Below are 26987 nucleotides of genomic sequence, written 5' to 3'. Positions count from 1 at the left end.
CCAGGGTAAAAAAAAATGTGCTTATACAAAGAGGCGAGCAAATCAATTGATCTATAATAACTTTCTTTAAAACTATACCAAATGTGCGTCCAGCTATTTTTGCATCCAAGAAATTATACCAGTAATGACAAACTATCCCAATAGACATGCCAGAAACACACATATTTCTCGTTCGGGTAATACACCATCTATCCCATTCACCCTAAAGAATGTACAAATAAGTTGTATCATAAAATCATATTGTAAAACTTAATGTGAAACACTAATATTATAAGAGCCTGCAATTAACAAACCTTTAATATTTCGTAATGTTGCTCTAAAACATCTCCTATGCCAGAAAGAGAAAGCGAGAGCCCTATATTTGTATATAATAAATTTTTAGGAGAGAATAAGCATTCCTTTAGGTGATTTATTCTACTGGAAATTAACCCCACTCCTCTTGCAATATTCATTGCCTAAAGTCTAAAATATAAATAGAAGATATTAATTAATTGGTTATTGGAATTTAATTGTTGCATCTTTAATCCTACCTTGTGACATTAATAAGATTCAAAATAATATCGTTTCTTTAAAATGATCTTACTATTAGTTTTACTATGTACATGAAATACATAAGCTTATCAGTCAATAATAGCGGTATATAGTCTAAAGTTCAAGGTAACGAAAATAAACACGTGCTATAAAAATGTTGAATCATATACAGCTTAATACGACTGCGTTAATAAAAAAAACCCAAATGTTCCACGATGTTTATTAGGTTAAATCAGGAAACCAAATTGGGATCCATGACCTAGTTTACACCTTTGAGTATATATACATGGAGGAGGAATTGCTATGGTTTCATGTAGACCGAAAGTGTGTCCAAGATCTGTGCGAGAGAGAAAGGTATATCATGATACTCGCTTTCTCTGCGCATGCGTTAATATCATTATCTGCACCGCAGTTTCAACACTTCTTGTGCACTTTTGTACTTATTTACGAATTGTATGTAATGGCTGGCATTGTATGTTTCACACACACTTGTATACATATAGCATTTGACGCATGCGCAGAGAAAGCAAGTATCATGATATACCTTTCTCGCACAGATCTTGGACACACTTTCAATGCTGGCATTTCTCCTCCTATGTATATATACTCAAAGGTTTACACCGAGCACTTGGTACGCGTATCAAATAGTAAATAACTAGTGAATATGTTTAATCATTGGCTGATCAGCTTAAATTCACTACTTGATACGCGTACCAAGTGCTCGGTGTAAACTAGAGCATAGATTAACGTAGACGAAGCCATGATGTAATAAGGCCCGGTTCCACAACTCACGGTTAAATTAACTGGCCGATTATTCCATTGGAATTGACCAATCGTATTTGTTAATTTTGCTTAACGACAAATACGATTGGTCAATTCCAATGGAATAATCGGCCAGTTAATTTAACCGTGAGTTGTGAAACTGGGCCTAAGAAAGGTAAACCAACATCACGTATGCGCAGTAGTCGACCAATAAGAATTGGGTCCAAATGTTCGAAAGAAGATTATTTGCGCGGTGCATTTGGACCCAAATTTCATTGGCTCCGCTCATCGTGCCGCCATCGCTATATGCGCAATGGTACACCTTTCTTATTACATCATGGACGGAGCATTACCTATCACTTAGGGCGAGAGGGGGCTGATATTCGGAGTGAAGAGGTAGCCTAGCAACTTCGGTTGAATTCGGGTACGCTCGATAATATTCGACTAATAATTTGACATATGACTGCAAGAGGGAGAGAGATCGAGAAAGAGAGAGAAAGAGAGCGCGAACGAGTAAGCGACGGACGATATAGGCTTAGTTTACATCGTGCATTTGATACGCGTATCAGGTACCATATTCGTATCAAATTCGTACTAAATATTTAGTACGCACGATGTAAACGCTGCCGGATCAATTTGATACGAGCGTATCAAGTAGGAGTATCGTACTAAACTGATACGCGTACCAAGTGATACAAATGTCGATGTAAACGCATAAAACGCATTTTAGAGAGAATTTAGCAATTGAGCATAACCTCAGTGCTAAAATCTAAAAACCGGTGTAAAAATGTCTTAGTAGGAGACATCAACATGAATTAAATTTGTATTATATTTTTCACAGTACATGCTTAGTACATTCGATGTAAACGCGCCCGTACTAAGGCTTTGGTGCGCACCAAACTTAATACGCGTACTAAGGTTTTGACGATGTAAACTAAGCCATAATGCCGAGCACTTGGTACGCGTATCAAGTAGTGAATTTAAGCTGATCAGCCAATGATTAAACACATTCACTAGTTATTTACTATTTGATACGCGTACCAAGTGCTCGGTGTAAACTAGGTCATTGGACTAGAGCTTTGTTTACACCATGGCTGCATTCCGAGATATTTACTGTCAGTACTGAAAATCTACAGTATATATAACGTAAACTTTCAGTACTTTCAGTACGTAGATTTTCAGTACTGGCAGTGAATATCGGAATGCAGTCTATATACGATCAAACGAACCAAAGGCCTAGTTTACATCGTGCATTTGATACGCGTATCAAGTAGTGAATTTAAGCTGATCAGCCAATGATTAAACACATTCACTAGTTATTTACTATTTGATACGCGTATCAAATGCACGATGTAAACTAGGCCAAACGGACCAAGTGTTTACAGCGTGCTAAAATCTTTTGATACGCGTACCAACTTGGTCTGATACTCGTATTTCAGGAATACCAGACCAGAGCGTACTAAAATAATCCATGAACGTTTACACCGTGCGTATTAAGCAATTTAGTACAAATATGGTGCTTGGTACGCGTATCAAGTACTCGGTGTAAACTAGGCTTATGGCCGGTATTCATAGTCGGATCTTATATTCAAGATCATCTTAAGTACTGTCTTAAGATGCCATCAGCCAATCACAGAGCCGTATTAGCATCTTAAGACATTGCTTGAGACGATCTTGAAATAAGATTTGACTATGAATACCGGCCTTAGATTGTCGTTTTACTATGGTTTATGTCCTCAATGGAAAAGCGCGATCTACCCTATCTATATATACTACAGAGTATATGCTTATAAGAGTATAAACGCGCAACGCTGATGGCTATGTTGACGTTTAATTTATCACGTCGATTGCTATAGATATATATATTTTACGAAGATCCAACGAATAATGCCAGTGACCTTTTCGTGAACGGTGTAACGCCGCGTGACTACGTCCCCATCGACGAAATCCGCGAGCATATCACCGGCCTGTGAATATGCAATCTTTTTACGCACCAGGGCTTTGGCTCGATTCCCGTTGCGCCATATTGGTTTGAGAAAATATCCAAGTCAATAGAATCTGCGTGGCCGTGTATCATTTTTACATCACGATTAAATTTCGTTTCGAGCGTGCTCCGACGAGATGGAAGAAACAAAAATTATTTATCACATGGACGACGAGGAGACGCCGTATTTGGTGAAGCTCAATATATCACCGGAAAGAGTGACTCTCGCAGATTTCAAGAACGTTTTAAATCGGCCGAATTACAAGTATTTCTTCAAATCAATGGACGATGACTTTGGGTAAATGTCAACACGACGCGCTGACGTTCCGCTATCAAATAATTCCTTTTACTCTTTTCTCTATATTGCATTTAATATATTACGTTACATTTTACTTGATTTTTCATAGTATGAATACAATTATAATTCTCTGTAAATTATTATTCTGACAATTCATATTTTTAGTGATGTTTATATATGCGTATGTGCGTGCGTGTGTGTTGTGTGTTGTATGTGTTTTATTACATACATATTAAATCAATAGAAGTATATAAAACATAATTAAACAAGACATGTAATTTTTTGTGTTTTATGTAGTTATACTTTTTATATGCATTTAACAATTTGACTTTAAAACATTTTTGCACATAGATTTGTATCTTTCTAGATACAAGAGAGAACATTTCCCACTCCAAAAGATCAATCAAGTGAGAAAATTTTTTGTACTATTTAATAGAATTTCAATAGGTTTGGGTAAAGCTTGTATTATTAAGTATTTCATATATTATTTTACAAAGAAACTTCAATTTAAAGTAGGCGTTATCAGTACCTAATCCTAGATAGAAAATGGATACACGTGTCAACTAATATCAAAGGGTTAAGAATACATAACAGATTTATATGATGATAACAAATATTTGTGTGTGTGTGTGTGTGTGTATGTGTTTGTGCGCATGTGTATATGTACACATGTTTGTAACTAATATTAAAGATATTTTAAATATTTGAAAAAATACATAAAAACAAAATTATTAAACAATTATACCTGATATGTTTGTTAATCTCTAGTGATAATTGATAAACTGTTGTTTAGTCTATCTGACTATGCATCAGAAATTATAAATTGAAAGACATAATTTAACTAATTAGATTATTTTAATTTTGATCTGTTTTGTGTTTTGATGTTGATTTAAGTTTAATCTATAATGCTTAGTTGAATATAGGTTTAAGTTTTAATATTTATACTGTTTTCTTTTCTATACTAGAGTGGTAAAAGAGGAAATAGTAGATGATGATGCTCATCTGCCATGCTTCAACGGTCGAGTTGTCTCTTGGGTAAGATTTTAATAAATATCTTATATAATAGATGTTATCTAAATTATTGTTGCTTGTTACAAAATAGAAAATGCTTTGTTATATCAACATTTCCTCTTTCTTTTAACAAATAACAATTATAAAATATGCATGTATATTTGACCGTATATTAGAACGGAATAATCTCTACTGAAGAAAAAAGGAATATTATTTAATAAAATGACTGTCACATCTATGACAGTTGGTATCCGCTGAAGGTAGCAACGTCTCGGATGGAGCGTCTCAATGTACAGACTCTATGGCACACAGCGAAGCAAAACATGACCGTGTAGATCATGCAACCCCTGGTCATGGTAATAGAGGAAACCCTTCTCTTTCACACGATGATACATTAACGGAAACGGAAAGTATTATAAGTAGTCGACAAGGACATCACTTACATAAAAGTTTGAGGCATCATTCAGAAAAATATGAAAAATACAATAAATATAATGGTAAGCTATGTATATAACATTATTGCATGTTAATCTGTTACTTTGCATTTTTTTTATTTTTGTAAGATTTGCGTGTAAAATATTTTTTTTGTAAATTTAAACACGTGTATGTGAAAGATGTAATAGTGTATCAAGAAATAATAATTTTAATTTTATAGGTCTTCGGATAAATGGTCATTCAAAACATCGTTCTGGTCATGGATATGAAACCGCTTCCATCTTAAGTTCAGATTTGGAAACTACAACATTTTTAGAATCTGATGATGATGCGAGTAGTCGTATTACGTCGACAACGGGTCGACATACCAATATGAGTAGCACAGTTGACAGGGGCACTCTTGGTAAGAGAGAAAGTATACATTGGTACAAAAAAATATTCTTTTCAGAACAAAAGTTAAAACAAAATCTTACAGACGACGGATGAGTGTCTTATTTTATCCAGGCATGTATTAAATATGTATAAAATTCTTATTCTGTTAACAGATCGACGTCGCCCGCAAAGAAGACGACGACACAGATTACCACCCATGTCTCGAACATCGTCATTTAGTAGTATTACTGACAGTACAATGTCCCTAAATATTATAACTGTTTCGCTAAACATGGATACTGTTAATTTTCTTGGTATTAGTATTGTCGGTCAAAGCAACAAAGGTGGAGATGGTGGAATATATGTTGGTTCAATAATGAAAGGGTTAGTATGTATTGATGTATGTGTTCATGTGTTTGTATATGTATATGTATTCTCCTTTAGTTGCTTGCATTAGCGAACGTACGTATCAGTTTTTATTGAAATTCTTGTTTTGTTTTATTGACAATTTCAGTAAGAATGTGCATTTTTATCAAACTTGTATAAAGTTATATATGGAATTTAAATTATATTATTTTTGTAATAATAATTTGAAATATTAACGATCTCTGTACTAAACTACATGGGAACAGCAGATTCTGTATTTTTCTAATCACGTTAATTTTTCTAGTTAAAATTTGTATAGTCCAAAGTCTTTGTATAGCATTGAACCCAATACGTAAATGACACTGTAGCTGCGTTCCGAAAATTCTCTACCATTCAGTACTGAAAATCTAGTATACATTACATTGACTGTAGATTTTCAGTACAAGTGGTGTATAGCGGAACGCAGGCCAAGAGTTGTTATATACACTTACGTTCTTTACATTGTTTACTATATACAACTTACCTGAAATAGGGGAGCGGTTGCTTTAGATGGTCGAATAGAACCTGGTGACATGATTCTTCAAGTTAATGACATTAATTTTGAAAATATGTCCAATGACGAAGCGGTGAGAGTGTTACGCGAGGTAGTGCAAAAACCAGGGTAAGACTATTCATTGATATAAATTTGTAGGAAATATAAGACATCTTTACTATTAGAGTAAAGTTTGTCATATGCATGGGTAGCTCATATAGCTGCTTCAAAGATTTTCTACCTTGTCCACCAAGTCCACCACAGTGTTAACTTAACTTTGACTTTGAATAGTTTTATTTCCTTGTTTAGACCAATAAAACTTGTTGTTGCAAAATGTTGGGACCCAAATCCAAAAGGTTACTTTACGATACCTCGTACAGAGCCGGTACGTCCTATAGATCCTGGTGCATGGGTAGCGCACACAGCCGCTATACGAGGCGAAGGTTTCCCACCTCGTCCACCAAGTGCCACAACATTAACTTCAACTTCGAGCAGTCTTGCGAGCACATTGCCAGATACTGAACGTAAGTTACAATGCAATGTAAGAAACATAATAAATAATAGTACTAGATAAAATTGAATTAATTAAAAGTAAATTTACAACATTAAATGTTTTGTGACTGATTATCGAATCAAATAAAAATTTAATCAATTTTTTGGATTAAAGTCCATATCAAATAAAATGAGATACTTTATGTGCACCCACCCACCCCCCCCCTCTCTCTCTCTCTGTAAAAGTTTTCCAAAATGCTCTCTTCTTTTAACGCTGACTCTGAAAATATAAATCCAAATAAGTGAGGTTTAAAGGCTAATAATTAGATATTTTTTATACCAAAATAGTTTGAAATATTTTGTATGTTCCAGGACCCTTAGAAGAGCTTCATTTGACTATTCATACAGACATGCCGACAATAGTACGAGCGATGGCTCGATCTGACTCTGGTTTAGAGATACGCGACCGAATGTGGCTCAAAATTACTATTCCAAATGCATTTATTGGCGCGGATGTTGTAGACTGGTTGAATACGCATGTGGAAGGATTTCTCGACCGTCGCGATGCCAGAAAATATGCATCACTCATGCTGAAAGCTGGCTATATTCGACATACAGTGAATAAAATAACATTTTCCGAGCAATGTTATTACATATTTGGTGATCTGTGTTCAGCCATGAGTAATATGAAGTTAGATAACGATACAGTTAGCCCGTTGCCGCCACCAAGCGCTTGGGATATGCCTTATTCAGGAACATACGCGCCACATTCGGCGACAGGTTACAGTCCCATGCCGTTTAATTTTACAAATGAGCCCACCGTATACGGCTACCATCGAGAAGAAAGTATACACAGTGGTTCGGGTAAAGTTTAATGATTATTTCTTATTTAAGTAAAGCGATTCTCTTTTGGCGCGTATAAATTTATTTTACGCGTGTATATTGACATTAACAGGTGGTAGCAGTGCGGGTAGCGAACGCATTTGCAAGGAACCTATTCACGATTTAAAATCATGTTCTTCGGCATCCGAATCAGAACTGCATAATCCATCGGTTCCATCGATGCCAAGTAAAAATTCCGGCAATGGTAACGGATCGAACGGAAAAAGATCTAACGGAAGCCGTAGTCGTTCCAGTGGTTCCGAACAATCTATTCAAACGGGAACAGGATCAGGAAATCAGCAAAATCAGCAAGATTTATCTGGTAGTAGACAGTCATTTCGTATTGCGATGGGAAATCCTTGTGAATTCTTTGTCGATGTTATGTAGATGTTGTAAATAGAGGAAGAGAACTGGATATACGTATAATGCAGAATATAAAGCTGAACACATTGTGGATGAATACTTTGAATAGTATTCTGTGCTTGCAAAGTAAAGATTAACGCTGACAAATATCTGGAATCTTCCTTTTTTTTCTTTGATTTAGCTCGAGTTTTTCGAAACTTCTGTCTCTATCTTCATACTCTGAGATAAACTTTGTAATTATTATGCACTCCAATATTAATGCATGGTTGCTACCACTTTTCTAATGTTCAAAGTATTTATTCACTCTCTTATTCCATTTAATGTATATATATTTGAAAAGATGAAAAGATTCTCAACATTTTTTAATTCATTTATATAAATTTTTTTATATGTCATAGTTTGCATTTCATTCCATTTGCATTTTGCATAACAATATTTTACAAAAATCTATTTTATAACTAAATACAATAAGTAAATATTTATAAAATTGTGTTGAGATATTTTGCTTATAACAAAACAATATATACATGCTAATACTATTTGAAAGACTTACGTTACAACGTGAAATTTAATTCGGATAAATGACTAAGACGGCTTTTCATTCTATAATAAAAATGATTTGCACAATATGCATCTGTTACTCGTTTGTTCCTTTGCGTGACGTCTTGTATGTAAAATGTTTCCCTCTTCATTTTTTCTCTCTTTGATGTTAATAAACAAATATTTCGAATAATACGTATAATTTAAGAATACAAGCAATTTTTTAATGCGTTACACAATGCAAATTTTTAATACGTTATGAAATGTTAAGAAAAATTTTTGGTAAATAATATTATGATGTTGATTACATATTAGTAAGAATAAACTTGTACTCTTGAAAAAAACAGGATAAGAGTACGTGTATGTCAAAATAAACCGTCCAAAATAATTGCAAGATATTGTTGTCTTTCTGCATGACGTATGTCTTGTATTTTAAAACTTTCGATAATCCATTTCTTGTATTCTATAACTTTACAAAGAGACACGTAATTAGTGTAATAAGTGCAAACTTTTTTACCATATGTTTTGTTATCGTATACTTACAATACATGCACGCTTCATTGCAAGTGTAATAATATGGTAATCGTTACTTTATAGCAGCACGATAGCACAAGGCATAAAGCACAAAAATGAACATGTAAATAACACAGTTTACCTCGAAATATAGCTGGAAATATATTGTTAGGGTTTATAAGATCCTCTGCACATGCATGTAATTTGTATGTTATATTTGTATGATGGAAAAATATGTATATCTAATAATGTCATTTAATTAATTACGTTTTAGGATTGTCTACGACAATGGGACAGCTATTTCTTTAAAGTCGTGAAGATATTTTTAAATATCTAGTAATTCAGTTATTTCTATTATTGTTTACAAGTTCTCAGTATATGTAGAAACCCTGTAGAAACGTTTGTCCAAAAAAATATTTGCGTGAAATAATTATTTCACCTCGTTCGTAATTTTCGATTCGTTATAAATATCATTTTGACGCGCGTGACAGACTTTTATGTTACATAAAGCTATGATATTACCTATATCGAAAAATAATCTTTTTACAATTATGTTACAATTATGTTATATGCGAATTGTATTGAAATTCAATGAAATGTACATATATTCAAATTATGCTTATATTAAATGTGCCATCTTATCAGTGTTACAAAAGTATAGAATGCTGCGAGATTTATAATTTATATAGATAGCTTGTGCAAGTTTACAGTCTTTTTTAAATTATATTTATCGTCTCACGCACATATTTCCTAATTTAATAATACACAATTTTCGTATATATTTCATTTAAGTTTTTAAGTGTGTTTTATGTAATGTGTTCCAAGTGCGTTTTTTTTTATTTATGCCATTATATCAACTTTATTTATCGCATTTTATTACGAAAAGAAAATTTGTTCTACATTCACCTCGATACTACAATTACCAGAGTTGCCTTTAGTTTACATTACTATTGTCGTGCATGAAGCTAAACTTTGAACCTATGGGATGAGCTATTCTTTTTTTTCTTTTTTAGTATATCGATAATAATAAGATATATCTATAATTTTATTGTGTACACACTATACGATTAATCGTGTAAGAGAACGATAGGTACTGTGCGTTCAATGTTTTATTGTACGAAACGATCAAATATAGCTTCACATATATTTATATTAATGATTTGCACATATTCGAATATATTCAAAATCTATAAAGTATTTGTTATAATGTAGAAATAAATAAGTATATCAATGGAAAGATTATTTTTTTATCCTTTGTTACGTCAAGTTTTTCATATTTTATTGTTTTGTTACTCGTCGTGAAGCTATATTTGCAATGTAAACGTTATGCAATTTTTCTAACTGATATACAAAATATAATATTTGCGTAAATAAACCATTGTATCGACTAAAAATAATTTTATATGCAAAGAATATAATACACACATAATTTGATAAAATTGATTATATCCCTAATTTTAAATAAGCAAATGTATTTTTTTGTTCATCTTATTGTAAACGTCTTGCGAAAAATTGCATACGAGACGTTCGACTTTATTGTGTATTATATATTATATAATATAAATCTCATGTCTTAGTTTATGTTGCAGCCAGATAGTGCAATAGATTTTAAACAAGTTGTTTTTCTACAATTATATTTTATTGTGTTTCTAAAAAGCATTTGTGCCAATTATCGCAACATATTAATTGCAACATAGTCTCATAGATGAATAATCCGCTTAAAATTTTAAATTAATGCTTATGTATCGTGCGTCAAAATCTTTCAATTTGATGAAGTTTCCTTTTTTTTCCATTCGTATCGCCTTGTTATTCTGAAGAGTAGGAAACTTGTATTTTCGAATATTATATACTGCACCACATCCGAGATACATAATCGAGTCATTTTTATGCCTTGTGCTGCGCTGACAAATGATGCAGGGCGACGTATGCACGAGGAGAGTCATACACAAACTAGTGATTTGGACAACAATAGCAGAGACGATATCTGTGAGTCTATCTTTATTTTATTCACGACATTATATTATCACGACACATACATTATGTTCACTATATATTTTTCAAGTATAAACTATATTATATTTTTTTAAACTCAAAATTTATATCAGTGAAATTGATCGCTGGATATATCTATATCAGTTAAAGCAATTCTAGATCTTTCATACACTTATATGTATTTAATTAGAAATAATAATTTGAAACAATTGAAATTGGTTATAAATAGTAGATGACTATTTCATTGTATATCATAAAACATAGTCTCAGTTTGGAATCCCCTTTGCACTTGACAAATCTAATAGCGAATTCGGTTGCTTGCACTAGTGCGCACTGACAAGGGAACCTCGCGAACCCATAAATTCTAATTTTAATGAAACTTGGCATAAATGTAGAGGGGGTGAATACATGAATTTAGAAATTTTTAGTTGGTGCCCAAAAACGGTTTGAAGGGGTAAAACCACTCTTCAAAGTTGAGACATTTTTGTGGTTTTTCGATATATCTCATAAACTAAACAAAATATTAAAAAATGTTTCATACAAAAGTTTTACAGCATAAATACCTCCATTTAACTACGCTATTCATTTTTCGAAAAAGAAAATTTTTTTATAAAAAAATTTTTTTTAATAAATAGGATAGTTATATAAAGGTATTTATACTGTAAAACTTTCGTATGAAACATTTTTTTATATTTTGTTTAATTTACGAGAATATCGAAAAACCGCAAAAATCGTCTCAACTTTGAAGGGTGGTTTCACCCCTTCAAACCGATTTTGGGCACCAATTAAAAATTTCGAAATTCATGTATTCACCCCCTCTACATTTATAACAAGTTTCATTAAAATCTGAATTTTCGAGTTCGCGAGGTTCCCTTGTGAGTGTATATTAAGGCTTGTTTATAGTCAATTTTTATATTTAAGAATCATCTTAAATTCTTCTTAACCAGTAAAATGATCTGTACAACATCCATAGAATTATTTTTTTGGTTAAATAGTTTTTGAACATGTATTCTTAAATATAAGAATACTGATGTAAAGTATATAAACAAGCCTTAGTGCGCACTAGTGCAAGCAACCGAATTCGCTATAACTTGCAACTATGTACGCGCACGCGCGTATTATGTGTATATGTACATATGTAATGTGTCTGCTGTGTCTGTGTGTGCGTGTGTATGTGTCATGTATATGCAGGGTTACTTTTTAAAAGTAACTCGTTATCGATTAAAAAAAGTAACTCGTTACCGTTGTCATTACATACATACTTAAAAAAAGTAATAATTCGCTATCTTCTTCATTACTTTTTTTTAATACTGAAACAAAATCAAGTTGACAAAATTTACTTTTCTAATGTTTTTTGTTAAAATAATAATAAAAACATTTTTTAAATTTTGTATTCTAAGTCCGCAAAACTGCCAAAAATTTAAAGAAAAATATTAAAAAATTCTTAAAATGCAAATCAAGAAATTTTGGTTTTTATTAAATTTATTAATATATACAGTATTTATACTTTATGCATTTTTAATTTTAAAAATTTTAACGAAATTTCAACATGATAATTTTTAATTTAAAATTTTTTAACGCGACAATAATATGATTGAGAGAGAGCCCAGATAGCCAAATGTCTTGATGTTGCAGTTATATTGCCAACAATTGTTGCAGCAACAAATTTAGACAAACTCGGAACAAGGTGAGACAGCATTATGTCTGTTAGGTTGAACTCATAAATTCTATTTTTAACATGGCATTTTTTGGCAATTTCAAATTGATAGCAACGTGTCGGTATCAATTTGTTATTGCCATGTTGCTATTATGTCGCAAACAATATAATGTATCATTATTGCTGACTGTTTCCTTTTTTAAATGTCCTCAACTGAGTGCATGTATAAGTAATCATGTTGCTGAATTCGTTATGCGTTTTATTTCGATGTCAACAAATGTATAGCAAATCTATAACAACACTTGCAATGCATTAATTTGCTCAAAATGCACATCACGCTTGGTTATCTAGAAGGTTTATGACATTTTGAACTATATTTAAAATGGTTTAAACATAAATTAAAAATATTATCAATACTAAGACTGAAAATTGAACACACATATTACACACAATAAAATTATCACAAATAGATTCAAAATATAAAAAATAACGATAAAAGTAACTGTTAAATTCGTTACTGGTACTGAAAAATTGTAACCATAGGTTTGTTTTTTATTCCTGCACTGCTGCACTGGTGCAATAAAAGTTAGATAGTTAGAATAAGACAAATATATTTTTTCTCATTCAAACTTGTTGCACTAGTGCAGCAGTGCAGAAATAAAAAACAAACCTCATGTTACCGTTACAATTAATAAAAAAAATTATGGTAAAGATGTACTCTTGACCCTGTATATACACACACACGCGCGCGCGCACACACGTCTTGTACATAATTGAAACTTTATAGGCATACAATCATATACTGTGTTTTAATGATTTTTTTCGTTTACGGAACAATATAAAGTGATTTTTTCCCTTTGCAGATGAAGAAGACATTTTGGAGTATCAATTTCTGCACAAGTGAAGTAAAGATATTTGTTAAAGTATACGTACTGATGATAACGTGACCAATCGGACGAGTGGTCAAGATATATTTCCATTGGCTTTTCGTTAGGTGAATGGAAGTAGCACACGTGAAACATATATTTATATATTTAATAGGCCAATTTTGATAAAATATCATAGAAAGTAAAGAATATTAAAACTCGTAATTATAATATACATGTGTGTGTATGTATATATATATATATATATATATATATATATATATATATATATATTATGGATATACATAATAAAATTGTGGCCAAAATGGCCATTGTAGTAATTAAATTTGTTCGATAATATTGTTATACCCACATAATTCTCCGACTACTCAAATTAATTATAATTTATTTAAAAAAAACAAAAAAGTAGGGAAAGGCAGAAGAAAAAATATAATTAAAGATAATGAAAAAGTTGATAAAAAATTTATATATTAATTTTGAAAAAGAATTTTACACGATATATTGAAACAGAGATAAGTAAATGATGCAAATTGTATATTTAAGAGAAAAAGTACAATTCATACGTTATATCTTATCGTAATTGAAATAGCGTGTCAGAGTTCTTTTTTTTCTCTTAAGTTTAAATTCTTGCAGATTGATATCAAAATATCACACACAATAACGTTTGAGAATAAAATCGTAAAAATAGTATCATGCTTATAATTGATGAAAATATTTTCTATCTATGTAAAATGATATATATGTGCGTGAAGATGTGATAAAAAAATCAATCGGTATAATCCCCCCCCCACACACACACACGGTATTTTATAAAAATATAGCAAGCTTTATTGATTTTAAACAAAGTACAATTTCGAGATTGGTTGTAAAATTAGTTTAAAAGATTAGGATTTATAAGTAAAGATTTATACGTAAAACCACTACAACAATTTCTATGATTATGACTGCTTATATTTATTGACATTTTTTAATTCGACGTTCTGTAAAAAAAAACATGCACATTGCAAATTCACATTTGGCCCCTCTTCTTTCCTTCTCGATAATAAATGTTTTAAATGTGCAGAAGCGTTCATCCAAAACAAACCCTATATTCATAGGACAAATATTTTTAAAAATCTATGTCTTTCTCCTTGTTATTTTTTAAAGAAATATTAGGTACACTTCAGCATAAATTGCATTCAATAACAAGTAAGTTATTCTAATCGGGATAAATTGTATCGCAATATGTATACAATTATATATCGTGCATGTTCACATTTTACCACACTGAGCATTTGCTCACAGGATTCATGGGGGAACCAGGAGGACAATTAAATACCTCAGCAAAGTCTTTTGAATTGGAAAGCGTGCCGATCACTCGAAATCTACCGGGTGAATGTAGAGCTGTTTTCAGTTTATTTCTCGTCGCTTCAGGACGCATTGAACCACACCACACTTGAGCAAAGTTCAGGAAAAATAATTGTTTGGCTGTTGCACTCATTCCGGGTAAGGTCTCGTCTTCCCTTTCGTTCGAACGTAACCATCTCTCATATGCCTGCAAAAAAGGCGTAAGAAAAAGAAGTGAGCTTATCAATTAGTAAAAGTAAGATTTTTGAAAGCTTGCATGGAATTACTCGAAATGCCTGTTTAATGCCACCATTATCAGCAATATTTTCCCCTTGCGTATTAACACCGTCAATCTGCATTCCAACTTCCATGACAGTATAACGTGCGTATTGATCTGCAAAAAAAAGAAGAACCCGATTATGAGAACGAAAGTTAGTAATCCTGCTGATTAGGGGATCGATAATGTCTATCGCGCATTTTTTACATCTGTCGTGATTGACCAAAGAAAGAACCCAGCAAACACAGAACATTGCAACAATTTTGTAATATTGCTGTAATGTTGCTACAATGTTATAACTTATAACATTGACGCAATGTTGCTGCTACGTTCTGTGTTTGCTGGGAATCTTTCCATACCAATGAGACATTGTGCCCGCCGGTGAAAACCATCGATCGCTTCATCTTTCCACCACCTGTGGAGATTTCCATCTTTGTCAAACAATCTGCCCTTATCATCAAATCCATGGGTAATTTCGTGTCCGATCACGACACCAATCCCACCATAATTTAAACTACGTGGAAAAAATCTGTGATAAAAAGGAGGCTGTAATATGCCCGCTGGAAACACTGAAAGATAGAATGAGAGTTTTAGACAACAGGTTTAGGAGAACAATTTAAAGCGTTTAAAGCGCAAAATTGCATGAGGATAAGGAAATTAACAGACGAGTCGCTTTCTCTTATAGTTAAATGACAGTCAAACTTACTTATCTGATTTTTGTTGCGACTATAGTAAGCGTTAACGACTGCTGGAGCAGTGTTCCACAAAGTTTTATTGACAGCGTTACCAAGACGAGCTTGTTCGACTTTGGTTAAATGTTGCAAAATATTTAAAGTGTTCTCAAAATATTTGTCTGGTTGAATCACAACCTACATATATAAAAATAATAAAAAATAATATTAATTATATTAATGAGCATCTTTCTGTTAATATAATGACATTCTGTTACATAACGTGTGTCCGTTTTAATGGATTCTTTATATAAGGTAAAGGTACTTACATCTTTGTAACGCTCGTTCAATAGATGTGACTGTAGGATAAAATCTGGATAACCGATTCTCAATGACATGGCATTTACTTTTTCAGACGCCAAGCGCTTCGTTTCGTCATCGATCCAATTGGTTTTATCTAGCAACTCTCTGAAGGATCGCTGTATCTCTCGAGTCATCGATAATGTCTATCGAGAAACATAATTAACTTGTTTTTTGGTAATATTTTGATTTTTTTTCGAAAACCTTTTCACTTCTGTTTTTCTTTTACGCATTATAAAAAATAAATAACTTTTGAGAAAATTTGTTCACTTACATCGTTTTTACTGTTTTCGTCGAAATACTTTCTGACAAACATTGAACCAACGGCCATATCCATATTAGAATTGACTTGGGTTACGCAGTTTTTCCATCTTGATGGCGCTTGTTCTCTACCGAATAGAATGTAGTAAAATTTTTGTTTTACCTCTTGAAAACGGTCGTCCAAGTTGTTGACTCTGTGTCGTACAAATCTCCATAAAAGATAATTTGCCACTGTTCTGCGAAAATAACACACTGCTTTATATATCTATAAACTTTATGTATCTACGTTAAAAGTGCACAAAATGTAGAAATGAAAAAAATAATAATAAAATAAAATTGCAATATATAGTGTGTAGAGTACCTAGGTGGTGTTTTTGAAAGTAAAACGACCAAATCTTGTATGTATTGCAATGCAAAGACGACAATTGGTTCAGAAAAATGTATCGGTCGAGCCAAAACGATCGACAAATAACGACGCCAATCAATTTGCGGCACGAGTGCTCTCAGTTCACCTATACTCATTCGTTGATAAAGCTCGGAAATATTTCGTCTTTCGTCTGGTGACGATGTAATCTGTGAAATAAAATTCACGAGAGATAAATAATCGTATCGTGGTAGAAGTGGAGAAGAAATACGTACAGACGCGAGTTGCCTTTCAAATTCAATCAGCTCTTCGGCATCAACAGTCGCATTATCTAAGGATGCACCGAGTAAGATTGCGATTCTCACCAAGTAATCCTTGTAGGCCTCGAGGTAAATCGCATTAGACGGCTGAAGGAAATAATCTCTCGTGGGCAGCCCGAGTGACGTTTGATCAAACTACGAACAAAATCAAATTTGAACGTTCGTTTCTTTGCTAAATAGCGAACGAAAATACGAAATGAGGCGAGGTATTGCACGACGATACGACGAGTCATTTTGTTACCTGTATCACGTATTTGTTGCTATTTTTAATATCTGGACCCACCCATTCTGAGATTAATATGTCATTATTGTACAGTCGAAGTTGCGCGGTCAAGAGAAGCCAATCGAATTTGTCTGGATTCCAATCTGGCCTTAAAATCGGCCAACCACCAAGTTGATCCAAAAGCTGGATGAGCGGTCGTTCCATACGTTGCTTCAAGATCTCTAGCCACATCCATACTGGTCGTTAAAAACCTCTCACAAATATTGATGTGGCCTAGTTACTTTATGAATTACGATACTTCCGTACGATACTTCTACTTACCGTAATTCATACAGCTCTGAAACAAATGTTTCGCCTTTATTGTAGCATCATCGACATCTATCTGATTAGCGTCATGCGGTATTGGATCCTCTAGCAATTCCCTCAGTACAGAATCCAATGATTCCCTCAGCATCTCGAAAGTATCGTAACCGGCTTTGTCTTTTGGAATAGGATTGCGTTTCGCCCAATTACCACAAGCGTACTGATAAAAATCCTGACACGGATCCACGCCCTTGTCCATGTATTTCAGCATTATTCGAGCTACGTTCGATAAGCTCTCTTTTAATATTTTCGTTAAATTTAACATTTAACGTTAAATTTAACATTTTTTTGCTTCGATGTTTTCCAAAACAACTTTCCTATTTGTTTTATCCATCGACATAAAGCATGGACTGCGCATTCCCTGCAAAAAGCCCTTGAAGTGTCCAGCAGAAAGATAAAGAGAAGACGTGGTTTGGGTCAATTTCTCTGTTTAGCGCCCACTATGCTACTGCCCAGATAGCCAGTTGATATAATAAAGATATTAGCATCTTGCTACACATTTATGTCGTCCCTTGTGCTGTTGTTTGCTAGCATTCGATGTCGGAAATAAAATTCTTTGCACGTTTTAAACATTATGCTAGCATTACTTAAGATTAGTGTCGAATGCTAGCAAATAACAGCACAAGGGACGACGTAAATGCGTAGCAAGATGCTAACATCTTTATTAGCAACATGAGAACAATTTGTGCTCATGCATTTGTGGCTATCTGAGTGGTTAGATAGAGACAGCGCTTTACCAGTTGCTGTCTCTCTCTTTTGGTCGGACATGTTTTCTCTGCCATCGCGCAGTCCATATGCTTTATGTCGATGGTTTTATCCATCCGTCGCGTTAGTGAAAGAATTTCATATGATGAAAGAAAAAACTATCGCGTAGTTCGCGCGCGCGCGCGCGTGTGCGTGTGTGTGTGTGTGTTACCTCGAGCCTCTCTGATGCTCCTAACGTTTTCTTCACCTTTCCAGAATGTACGAAGATCAGGTATTTCGTCCCCAATCGTTGCACTGTCTCCTCCGTCGGTCACTGACAACCACGTTTCATTGATGGAAATAGAGTACGTGTCTTTCTCTCCTTCCTTCCTCCTCACAGATTCTTCCTTCGATCGTTTCTTGATACCTGTCCGCGAATCTGTTATTAAACAACACTTTTCTCTCTTTCTGAATGTATTGAAAAATTCATTATTCAGATTGACAATTCAAGTGAAATTTATTGTCAGATAATAAGACTCTAAATATCAGATCGATTATTAATCAAGTATTGATGTTTAATTAAAGTATTATATTAACTCAGAATAGTGATAATGATAGTTACACTTGGTTCCACCAATCTCATAAGTATCGTCAACCTCTTCTTCCGGATTGTAATTGCCTAAGAAATTATTTTCCTCGGTGTCCCGCGCGTTGCTTTCGATCGTATCGCCATTCTTCACCTATGCAAAATATTATGACAATCGAAGGAATCCAATAGAATCAAATCGCTTACACACACGCACGTATGCGCATACATATCTTTGATCTTTCGTTATCACAATTATCCTCTCGTATACTAAAACGACAAAGAAGGAGGACATTTAGTTTCATTTATCTCTATTACTATGGTATACCGCCTTCTTCCTTCCTTTTCATCAAATTGGAAATTGCGCATCGCGCTTATTTGACGATACATCTATTTGATAAACGAGTCTCCAGAGATTGTAAATGCTTAAAGGTTGATAATGTTACCGATGAATTTATTTTCTCTAATCGATTTGTCATTTAGATTTTTAGAAAGAAATATATAAAGCAAAGAATATATTGAAAAGGAATGATTTTATAACTGTGTTGAAATATTACAACTATTAGAATTATGAATGAATGCTTTGAATCGTTTATTTCTGGCAGCTGTGACAATTACTATACTGAAAAATGACAAAAATATTTTCTCATGATCAGTAAAATCCACATGCATTAAGAGTGTATACCTTGATTTTGTCGGCGTATGACTTCATGTTGTCTGAAGCCAAGAAGGTTCTTCCCGCTATATTATTTTTCCTATCTGACTCTTCCTTCGAAAGAGAATCTGCCAATTTACCGTTAGCTAAACGAGCATGTGCACGAGACGAGGACATCGCTCGATCGTCCAATTCGAAACCATCCCTCGTGTGATTCTCCTGAAACGGATCGTGTTGTCTTCGGGATATTTCCTTGCCACTTGTGGCGTGCGTAGGATAATGATTGCAGTTTCGAGGACATAGGAATAGAATGGGAAGAGAAGAAAGAAAGAGAAGAAACGCAAAAATGAAAAAGAAAAAAGAAGATAGAAGGAATGCTTGAAGAGGAATAGAAGAGGCGGAAAGAGGATTATTCTTTATAATCAGAGAGCCAAATTTGGGATCGCCTTGAATTTTTTTGTAGATTAAGTACCCCGTCGATGTCTCTTTTGCGTCGGTGGGGCGATCGAAATGGAGGATGCGTGTCTAGAGGCACATAACTCGTTTTCATATCGGGAAGCAAAAGTCGGTCCTCTTCTTCGGTCTCTTCTACCATGCGTTCTACGTTGTTGCGATTGGTAGCTGATATAACGTAAACAATCAATTTTTAAAGATTGTTCTTCGAAGAATACGAGTACGGTAGTTCGACTTTAATTTCATTTTAATTTATCTCTACGGTGCGTCAAGAAAATATCAATACATTTGACTTGATAAGATGTATATATTTTTATGTCATGGTTTATGTCGATTGTTTTCGAAACAATAACGAGACTGATTGAGCTTTCTAACTTGGTAATTTGCATCTACCGATGTAAACGGGATGTTATTTATTATTCTGTGCGAATATATCGGAAGTTTGATTTTATTATTGAAATAAAAGGGTTATATAATTAGAAATTGTTACATCTGTCATGTCTTGTATAATAAAAATTCTATCGTAATAATAGAAACTTTCAATTGATGTTCCTTCAGCCAATATGCACACTCGCAGTGAAACTTACGCCAAAAGATGTCATCCTCGATTTTTTCTTTGCCATGTTTCCCCATCTCATAAACAGAACCTGCGCGTGAGTCGGAGACTCTGGTGGTTGTGGCTTGAAATCGCGACAAAGCGATAAATACTATGGTAATTGGCAGCAACACGGCAGGTATAAGGAGCATTAGTTTGACACGAAAACGCCGCGCTTCATTTCCGCCAGTACACCATCTGAGTTTTGCAAAAGATTCACTCGTTAAAAATGCAAGAACTTGTACTTGATATGTATGGAAAATGAACGTGTCACACACACTTGAGTCTACCAGTTTCCTTGTTGATAGCCAATCTGCACGATGGACATGGTCCATCACTGAAGAAATCATCATCGCTGAAACGATTCAAGTTACCGCTACTTTGCATTGTCTCTGAAAACAATTATACATGCTTCCGTTGACCAAAATAGTATATCACTATTTACTATGGAAGGAGAGAAAAGGGGGAAGAGAGAGAAAGATAATATAAATTCCGCACAAATACAATAAAATTTCTAAATGTAACAAAATAAAGAATCGATAATTCAATAAAACGCTTCAATTACTTTTCGTATAACTATATACTCTCAATTATACTTCTTAATTTAATAATAAAAAATTTTATTTTATTTATTATATATTTATATATAATATAGTTATTTCAAAACTAAGTTATTTATTTTCCTACCGATTAGATTGAATTTAGAGAAAATAAACAAGGTATGTTAAAAGGTATGGAAAAGAAAAAGGAAACACTATTGCGCTTCTTCTCATTTTTTAATTCCTATAAATTTTTATGGCAAACTTGGACTATTTATTATACAGTACATATGTATATAGTATAAAAGCAATTTACTAATAGTCATTTCTTACAATAGTACATCAGCTGTATACTCAACACTAGCCAATGTCATATGAAGATACTTTTGTAAATTTTTAGAGAAAATTCTCTCTTGAAAAAAACTAAATCGGTCTGTCAAATCTTTGCGATGTAGTTTGTATTCGATTTTTCCACTTACCCTCGCGAATTATACAATTGCTTATCCAGTAATCCTGATGAGAAATCCTAACTACAATGTATTATTAACGTAGCCACAAAAGATTATCAAAGAGTTAAATGCGCGAAAGTCCAAAGTCACGAATGGACCAGATTATTACGCGCCCGTCTTCGATCGAAGCACGAGTGTTAACTAGTCGAGTGCACGAGTGTTACGTACTATGAGAGCGAATCTGTCAAGCGGCATTTGTGCGGTAATAATTTACATATGTAAGGTCGCAACGACCGTGCAATGCCAATCGCGGGCGAGAGTAAAAACCAAGCTGGAGAGACACGGCTTTATACACGGCACGCACACGTCGAGAGACATTTTACGTGCTCCTTACTCGTCAATCGACCCTAATAACTTGCAGTTATCGTTCAATAACACGATATGACATATTTCACATTCTATGCGTAACCCTATCGTTATTGAGTCCATCTCGCACATATTGTATCATTCTCTGTTCTAATTTATAACTCTTGTGATATTTTCTGGCGAATTTTTTATTCATATGATACATAAAAATAACAGCCATATATACAAAACATAATACTATTATGCACAATGATATAAATTCGAGATGTACGTTACTTGCGTTCTATTAAAAATTTATATTAAAAATTGCAATATAAATTGGAATTGGAATTGAAATCGTCCTAGAGGCTATCGCCTGCACTTACTTTCATTATTCCCTGGTATACGGGAATAATCATCGTAGCTGGGCAAGATGTTCCAACGAAATCTATTGTAACCATTAATGCTCATCTTCCGTAGGATGGCCTTCATCGTTATTAAAGTCCATCAGAACTGCGTGACAGAACTGCGTGAGAGAACTGCAGATATATGTTAATATTTTGATGATGTATAAATAACATTCACCTAATTAATCATCTTAAACAATAATGTACGTCTATATAATAATTTCTATCATCTCAAAATCATATGTAAAATCAAAATTTGTATCGACAAGATCTAATTATATGTGTGCGCGTGTACATGTACGCGCGCGCGTGTGTGTGTGTGTGTGTGTACAAGTTCTAATTACATTCAATGTCACAAAATTAAATTTTTTCTTCTTTTATTTTTAAAACCATTTTTTTCTCTAAAATTATGTGCAAATAAAGCTTGACTTCAAAATTAATATTTATGGTTATCAATATGAGTAAGAATTGAGAAGTGTAATATGACATATTATTTGGAACAATCGAAAAGTGACAGGTACGACTTGAATTAGCATCTAAATAGAAATTTGAGCCCATCTCGCTTAGAACAGTTTTGAGATTTCCAGAATGAGCCAACCGTACTCGCTGCGCAACAGATTTATGTAAGTTGTACATGTGATGTATACATATATACGCGCACGCGTGCGCGCATACGTACGTACATACATACATACATACATATATATGTATATTCAAATTGAGGAAAGTTGTGCATGTCATATCTTTTAATTTAACTTGTAAAACAATGCGAGGTATACAGAAAATTAGTATTTAAATGTACAAAAAAGATCATAAAGTTTTAAATAGTTTTATTTAAACATTAAATTAATTAAACCTCGAAAATATTTAAATTTATATACATACTAGTATATTTCAAGTAGTGTTATTAATTATGCTGGTAACAAGAGTTATCTATAGTTTTGCCGGTTAAGTGCAAAATAAGATGGACCTATATACGATATCACTGAGCTGCCCAGACATTCCTCTCCAGAATATAAAACTGCATACTGAAAATGCACATACACACATACACATATATATATATACACATCAAATTAGTTAATATACCAAAATAGCAAGTAAAATAATGTATAAAAATTAAGCAACAGCTAAAAGCGAATAATTATTAAATGTTATAATATAATTTATTAAGCGTGACAAATAATCATTTCGTATTATTACCGAACATAAAATATCAAAGATATCATAGGAACGCATTTTCATTATTCCCTATAAATTACCTGGCCCATTGTAATCGCTCGTAAAGATACAAAAAGACGAATAAACAAGCGATCGGTGGACATTTTATACACTCTGCAAGTGATCAACGAATTTCTGTGTTGAAACCGAAAGTTACAATTCAGAATACCATTGCCCCATCTCAATTCGTGCGGCTCTTCATTGATCCAGTGGATGTCCCGTGTCATCAAAAAGTCAGTATATAACGCTGGGTGAGTTGTACCACCCACCTATGTCAAGATTAATAAGTTTACAATTAGAAAACACGTTAATTTATTTTCAACAAAATTGTAACTTTGTATTGGGCATACCACTACAACAGTATTTGACTCTTGATCCTTACTAAATACGTAATAAGGCTTGAAACAACCAGCAATTTTACATCTTTGTCCTATTGTCCGTTTGTGAATACCATTATGTCTACCTATTGGTAATCCACTATCCAAATCTACATAGTCACCAGGTTTATCCGCTATATACTGTATATATCGTTACATCATTGCTATCGTCATTCAGATTTATCTTATCTTTGATTGAAAGCAATCAGCATTAAATAAGGAGAAATCCATCTTTTACCTCCGAAATAAAATGCTGAAATTGACGTTTTCCTATAAAGCAAATACCCATGCTTTCCTTTTTCCATGCTATTTGACACAATCCTGCTTCTATGGCCATCATCTTTACATGACTTTTCAAATATGTTCCAAGAGGAAACATGCAACGTCTCAAGGTTTTTTGCGGTACTTGACTCAAGAAAAACGTTTGATCTTTATTGATATCTTGTGCTTGCAGCAAACACACATCTATAGAATAATAGTCATGCTGTCATTGCGTTAAAAAATATTTCATTGATAGTTTAATTATACTTAAAATAGAATACTTACTAGCTTTTGCTTTATAATTTTCTAGGTAAGATCCAAAGCTAGTCCTAGCGTAATGACCTGTAGCAATTGCATCTGCTTGAAATTTATTACGTGCGATATGAAAAAACTTATCAAACTTGATGTTTTTGTTGCACAAAATATCTGGATTTGGAGTATATCCATTCTGATACTTTTCCACTATGTCACTGAAAAAAATAAAAGATTAATGAATAAAACTGGGACATCCCATTCTAAAAGTTGTGCGAGTCTAATACCTAAGACTTCAAATACCTAAAGACTTCATTCCAATATTCCTTGACAAAATCGACCTGTATCAAAGGGATTTCGAGTTTTTTGCAGATCCATTGAGCATCATTGTAATCTTTCTCAACCACACACTTTCCTGTTTCATCTCTAATGTCCCAGTTTTTCATAAATATTCCAGTGACATTGAATCCTTAAAAAAAGATGAATACTTGATAAATATATCGATGAAAGAAGTAAAATGTTTCTTTATTCTTACCTTTAATTTTAAGTAGGAAAGCTGTCACGGCGCTATCAACACCACCAGAAATCCCCACAACAACATTTTTGATCATCTTCAAAGAATCGTTTTGAGTATACTTGAGTATTTTCTGTTATTTTTTATAACATGTGTTAACAACTCTAAAGGCCGGTTGTTCTGACTTCTTGATAAACTTATCTACCAGGTAAGCATGTGTCTATTTTCATTTCTTTTCTTAAATAAATAAAAACAAATATATATTTATCTGATAGGTAAGTTTACCAAGAAGTTGGAACAACTGGCCCTAAATGAAACAGATGACAAAGATATGTCTAATACAGTCAAATATTAACATCATGGTCATGGTAATCTTTGGCCTGTTCTTTTTCCTGCACTGCTGCACTGGTGCAACAAGTTAGAATGAGAAAAAATATATTTGTCTCACTTTAATTTGTTGCAGTATTTCTAAAGAAAGTGAAAATATGAAAAATGAGCAGCATTGTCTCCACTGATTGGTGTATACTTTTAGGGTTAAGGATATACAGATACACCAATCACTGTTGCTCACTTTTCACATTTTTACTCCTTCAAAATACAGAATCGACCCCCAGTGCTCCAGTGCAGTTAAAAAGCACAGGTTTCTTATATCAAAAGTAGTTGCAGAGAGACAGACAGACAGACAGACAGACAGACAGACAGACAGAGAGAGAGAGAGAGAGAGAGAGAGAGAGAGATATTATGTATGTACAATTGAGATCGTGATGCAAATAAAAGGTTCAGCATCTCTTGACAATGTTTGATTAAAATTATAAAACGTTTTACACGTCTCTCACATTTTTACATATTACGATAAAACTGATAAATTTTAAAACTTCCTATGTTACTTTTAGTCTATAGGTCTGTTTGTCGCTGCACTGTTATCTGATGCAATAAGTCAGAAAAAATATATTTGTCTTCTTCTAGCTTATTGCACTAGTGCAATAGTGCAGCGACAAAGAACAGGCCTTTATGCAAACAATAATAACAATTTTTTAATTAAAGTGGCAAATTTGGCGACGACAAAAAATTAAAACGTGCGCGAAAAGTCGAGCCGCTTACCGTTAGTAGCATTAAAATAATGAACCCAAAACCAGAAACCAGACTGACGCGGACGTGTAGACTGATGTGTGCACATAGTCACGTGGTGAGATTCCGGACCATTATTCTGGACGACCCGGACACGCAGGGAAAACACGAGATAAAGGGTAAGGAAGGGGGAGGGAGACTAAATGAATCTCTCTCTCTCTCTCTCTCTCTCTCTCTCTCTCTCTCTCTCTCTCTCTCTCTCCTCTCTCTCTCTCTCTCTCTCTCTCTCTCTCTCTCTCTCTCTCTCTCTCTCTCTCTCTCTCTCTCTCTCTCTCTCTCTCTCTCTCTCTCTCTCTCTCCGGAATTCATCGTCCAACTTTTGTGTCGAGATCGCAATAAAATATCGCAACTTCGCGCTGTTCTTGAAAGACGATTCGTCAGCTCATAGGCCGGTATTCATAGTCAAATCTTATTTCAAGATCGTCTCAAGCAATGTCTTAAGATGCTAATACGGCTCTGTGATTGGTTGATGGCATCTTAAGACAGTACTTAAGATGATCTTAAATATAAGATCCGACTATGAATACCGGCCATAGGCCGGAATTCATAGTCGAATCTTATTCAAGTTCCAGCTTAAGCACGATCTTGAGACGTCAATGCTGTTATTTCATTGGTTAAGTAAGTCTCAAGTCGGCTCGAAGCTAGAGCTAGACTTAAGACAATGCTTGAGCTTAAGATCGGTCTATGAATCCCGTCCATAGTTTCAGTCGTTTTTCATGATTCGTATCTCAGGCGCGAA

The 26987-nt window shown here is 33.7% G+C and overlaps 3 protein-coding genes across 18 annotated transcripts; 1 reads left to right on the top strand and 2 right to left on the bottom strand.

The window, feature by feature from the left end:
* The first annotated feature begins 3057 nt into the window (after positions 1-3057).
* LOC105836971 (segment polarity protein dishevelled homolog DVL-3) lies at positions 3058-13836 on the top strand. 3 transcript variants are annotated; one of them, XM_012681387.3, is made up of 11 exons: positions 3415-3575; positions 4541-4610; positions 4831-5083; positions 5242-5424; positions 5567-5777; positions 6292-6420; positions 6601-6815; positions 7156-7647; positions 7739-7987; positions 10999-11067; positions 13594-13836. In XM_012681387.3, the coding sequence occupies exons 1-11, from the start codon at positions 3415-3417 to the stop codon at positions 13632-13634; spliced, it is 2073 nt and encodes a 690-aa protein (XP_012536841.1). In that variant the 3' UTR covers positions 13635-13836. The 3 variants fall into 3 exon arrangements, with proteins under 3 accessions (XP_028046813.1, XP_012536841.1, XP_012536842.1); XM_028191012.2 differs by lacking the exon at positions 13594-13836 and having other exon boundaries at positions 3058-3575; positions 10999-11332; XM_012681388.3 differs by lacking the exons at positions 10999-11067; positions 13594-13836 and adding an exon at positions 9356-10707.
* Positions 13837-14422: 586 nt separating this feature from the next.
* On the bottom strand, positions 14423-22610 carry LOC105836968 (neprilysin-4). Of its 7 annotated transcripts, none has more exons than XM_028190997.1 (17): positions 22475-22610; positions 21036-21147; positions 20748-20953; positions 20180-20328; positions 19738-19926; positions 19089-19206; positions 18699-18905; positions 17741-18001; positions 17438-17655; positions 17152-17331; positions 16874-17085; positions 16526-16748; positions 16221-16397; positions 15927-16089; positions 15580-15789; positions 15231-15337; positions 14423-15151 (listed from the first exon to the last, which is right to left on the bottom strand). In XM_028190997.1, the coding sequence occupies exons 1-17, from the start codon at positions 22578-22580 to the stop codon at positions 14876-14878; spliced, it is 3114 nt and encodes a 1037-aa protein (XP_028046798.1). In that variant the 5' UTR covers positions 22581-22610; the 3' UTR covers positions 14423-14875. The 7 variants fall into 7 exon arrangements, with proteins under 7 accessions (XP_028046798.1, XP_028046801.1, XP_028046799.1 ...); XM_028191000.1 differs by having other exon boundaries at positions 17242-17331; XM_028190998.1 differs by having other exon boundaries at positions 18699-18893.
* LOC105836970 (mitochondrial tRNA-specific 2-thiouridylase 1) lies at positions 22282-26367 on the bottom strand. Of its 8 annotated transcripts, none has more exons than XM_028191001.2 (9): positions 26222-26367; positions 25142-25253; positions 24910-25075; positions 24640-24824; positions 24332-24558; positions 24067-24234; positions 23758-23985; positions 23381-23523; positions 22282-22627 (listed from the first exon to the last, which is right to left on the bottom strand). In XM_028191001.2, exons 1-8 carry the CDS (start codon positions 26231-26233, stop codon positions 23425-23427), a joined length of 1197 nt encoding a protein of 398 aa, XP_028046802.1. In that variant the 5' UTR covers positions 26234-26367; the 3' UTR covers positions 22282-22627; positions 23381-23424. The 8 variants fall into 8 exon arrangements, with proteins under 8 accessions (XP_028046802.1, XP_028046803.1, XP_028046808.1 ...); XM_028191002.2 differs by having other exon boundaries at positions 25142-25217; positions 26222-26363; XM_028191007.1 differs by lacking the exon at positions 26222-26367 and adding an exon at positions 25872-25890 and having other exon boundaries at positions 25142-25217.
* Between the last annotated feature and the right edge of the window lie 620 nt (positions 26368-26987).

Source organism: Monomorium pharaonis, chromosome 4 (genome assembly GCF_013373865.1).
Source record: "Monomorium pharaonis isolate MP-MQ-018 chromosome 4, ASM1337386v2, whole genome shotgun sequence".
In the NCBI taxonomy this organism is placed as follows: Eukaryota; Metazoa; Arthropoda; class Insecta; order Hymenoptera; family Formicidae; genus Monomorium; species Monomorium pharaonis.
Note: the sequence above shows the minus strand (reverse complement) of the source record. Positions and strands in the feature narration are given on the sequence as shown.

What these genes read in the sequence shown, in the direction of transcription:
- LOC105836968 (XM_028190997.1), bottom strand. Translation starts at nt 22,580, where the DNA reads ATGAAGGCCATCCTACGGAAGATGAGCATTAATGGTTACAATAGATTT. An exon ending in CTTTCAAAAACACCACCTAG is followed by an intron (nt 16,749 to 16,873) that starts GTACTCTACACA and finishes TTATTTTCGCAG; the next exon opens with AACAGTGGCAAATTATCTTT. An exon ending in TCGCAACAAAAATCAGATAA is followed by an intron (nt 15,790 to 15,926) that starts GTAAGTTTGACT and finishes TCTATCTTTCAG; the next exon opens with TGTTTCCAGCGGGCATATTA.
- LOC105836971 (XM_028191012.2), top strand. Translation starts at nt 3,415, where the DNA reads ATGGAAGAAACAAAAATTATTTATCACATGGACGACGAGGAGACGCCG. An exon ending in ACGGTCGAGTTGTCTCTTGG is followed by an intron (nt 4,611 to 4,830) that starts GTAAGATTTTAA and finishes CATCTATGACAG; the next exon opens with TTGGTATCCGCTGAAGGTAG. An exon ending in AAGTATACACAGTGGTTCGG is followed by an intron (nt 7,648 to 7,738) that starts GTAAAGTTTAAT and finishes TGACATTAACAG; the next exon opens with GTGGTAGCAGTGCGGGTAGC.
- LOC105836970 (XM_028191001.2), bottom strand. An exon ending in AAATTATAAAGCAAAAGCTA is followed by an intron (nt 24,559 to 24,639) that starts GTAAGTATTCTA and finishes ATTATTCTATAG; the next exon opens with ATGTGTGTTTGCTGCAAGCA. An exon ending in AGTCAAATACTGTTGTAGTG is followed by an intron (nt 23,986 to 24,066) that starts GTATGCCCAATA and finishes ATCTTGACATAG; the next exon opens with GTGGGTGGTACAACTCACCC.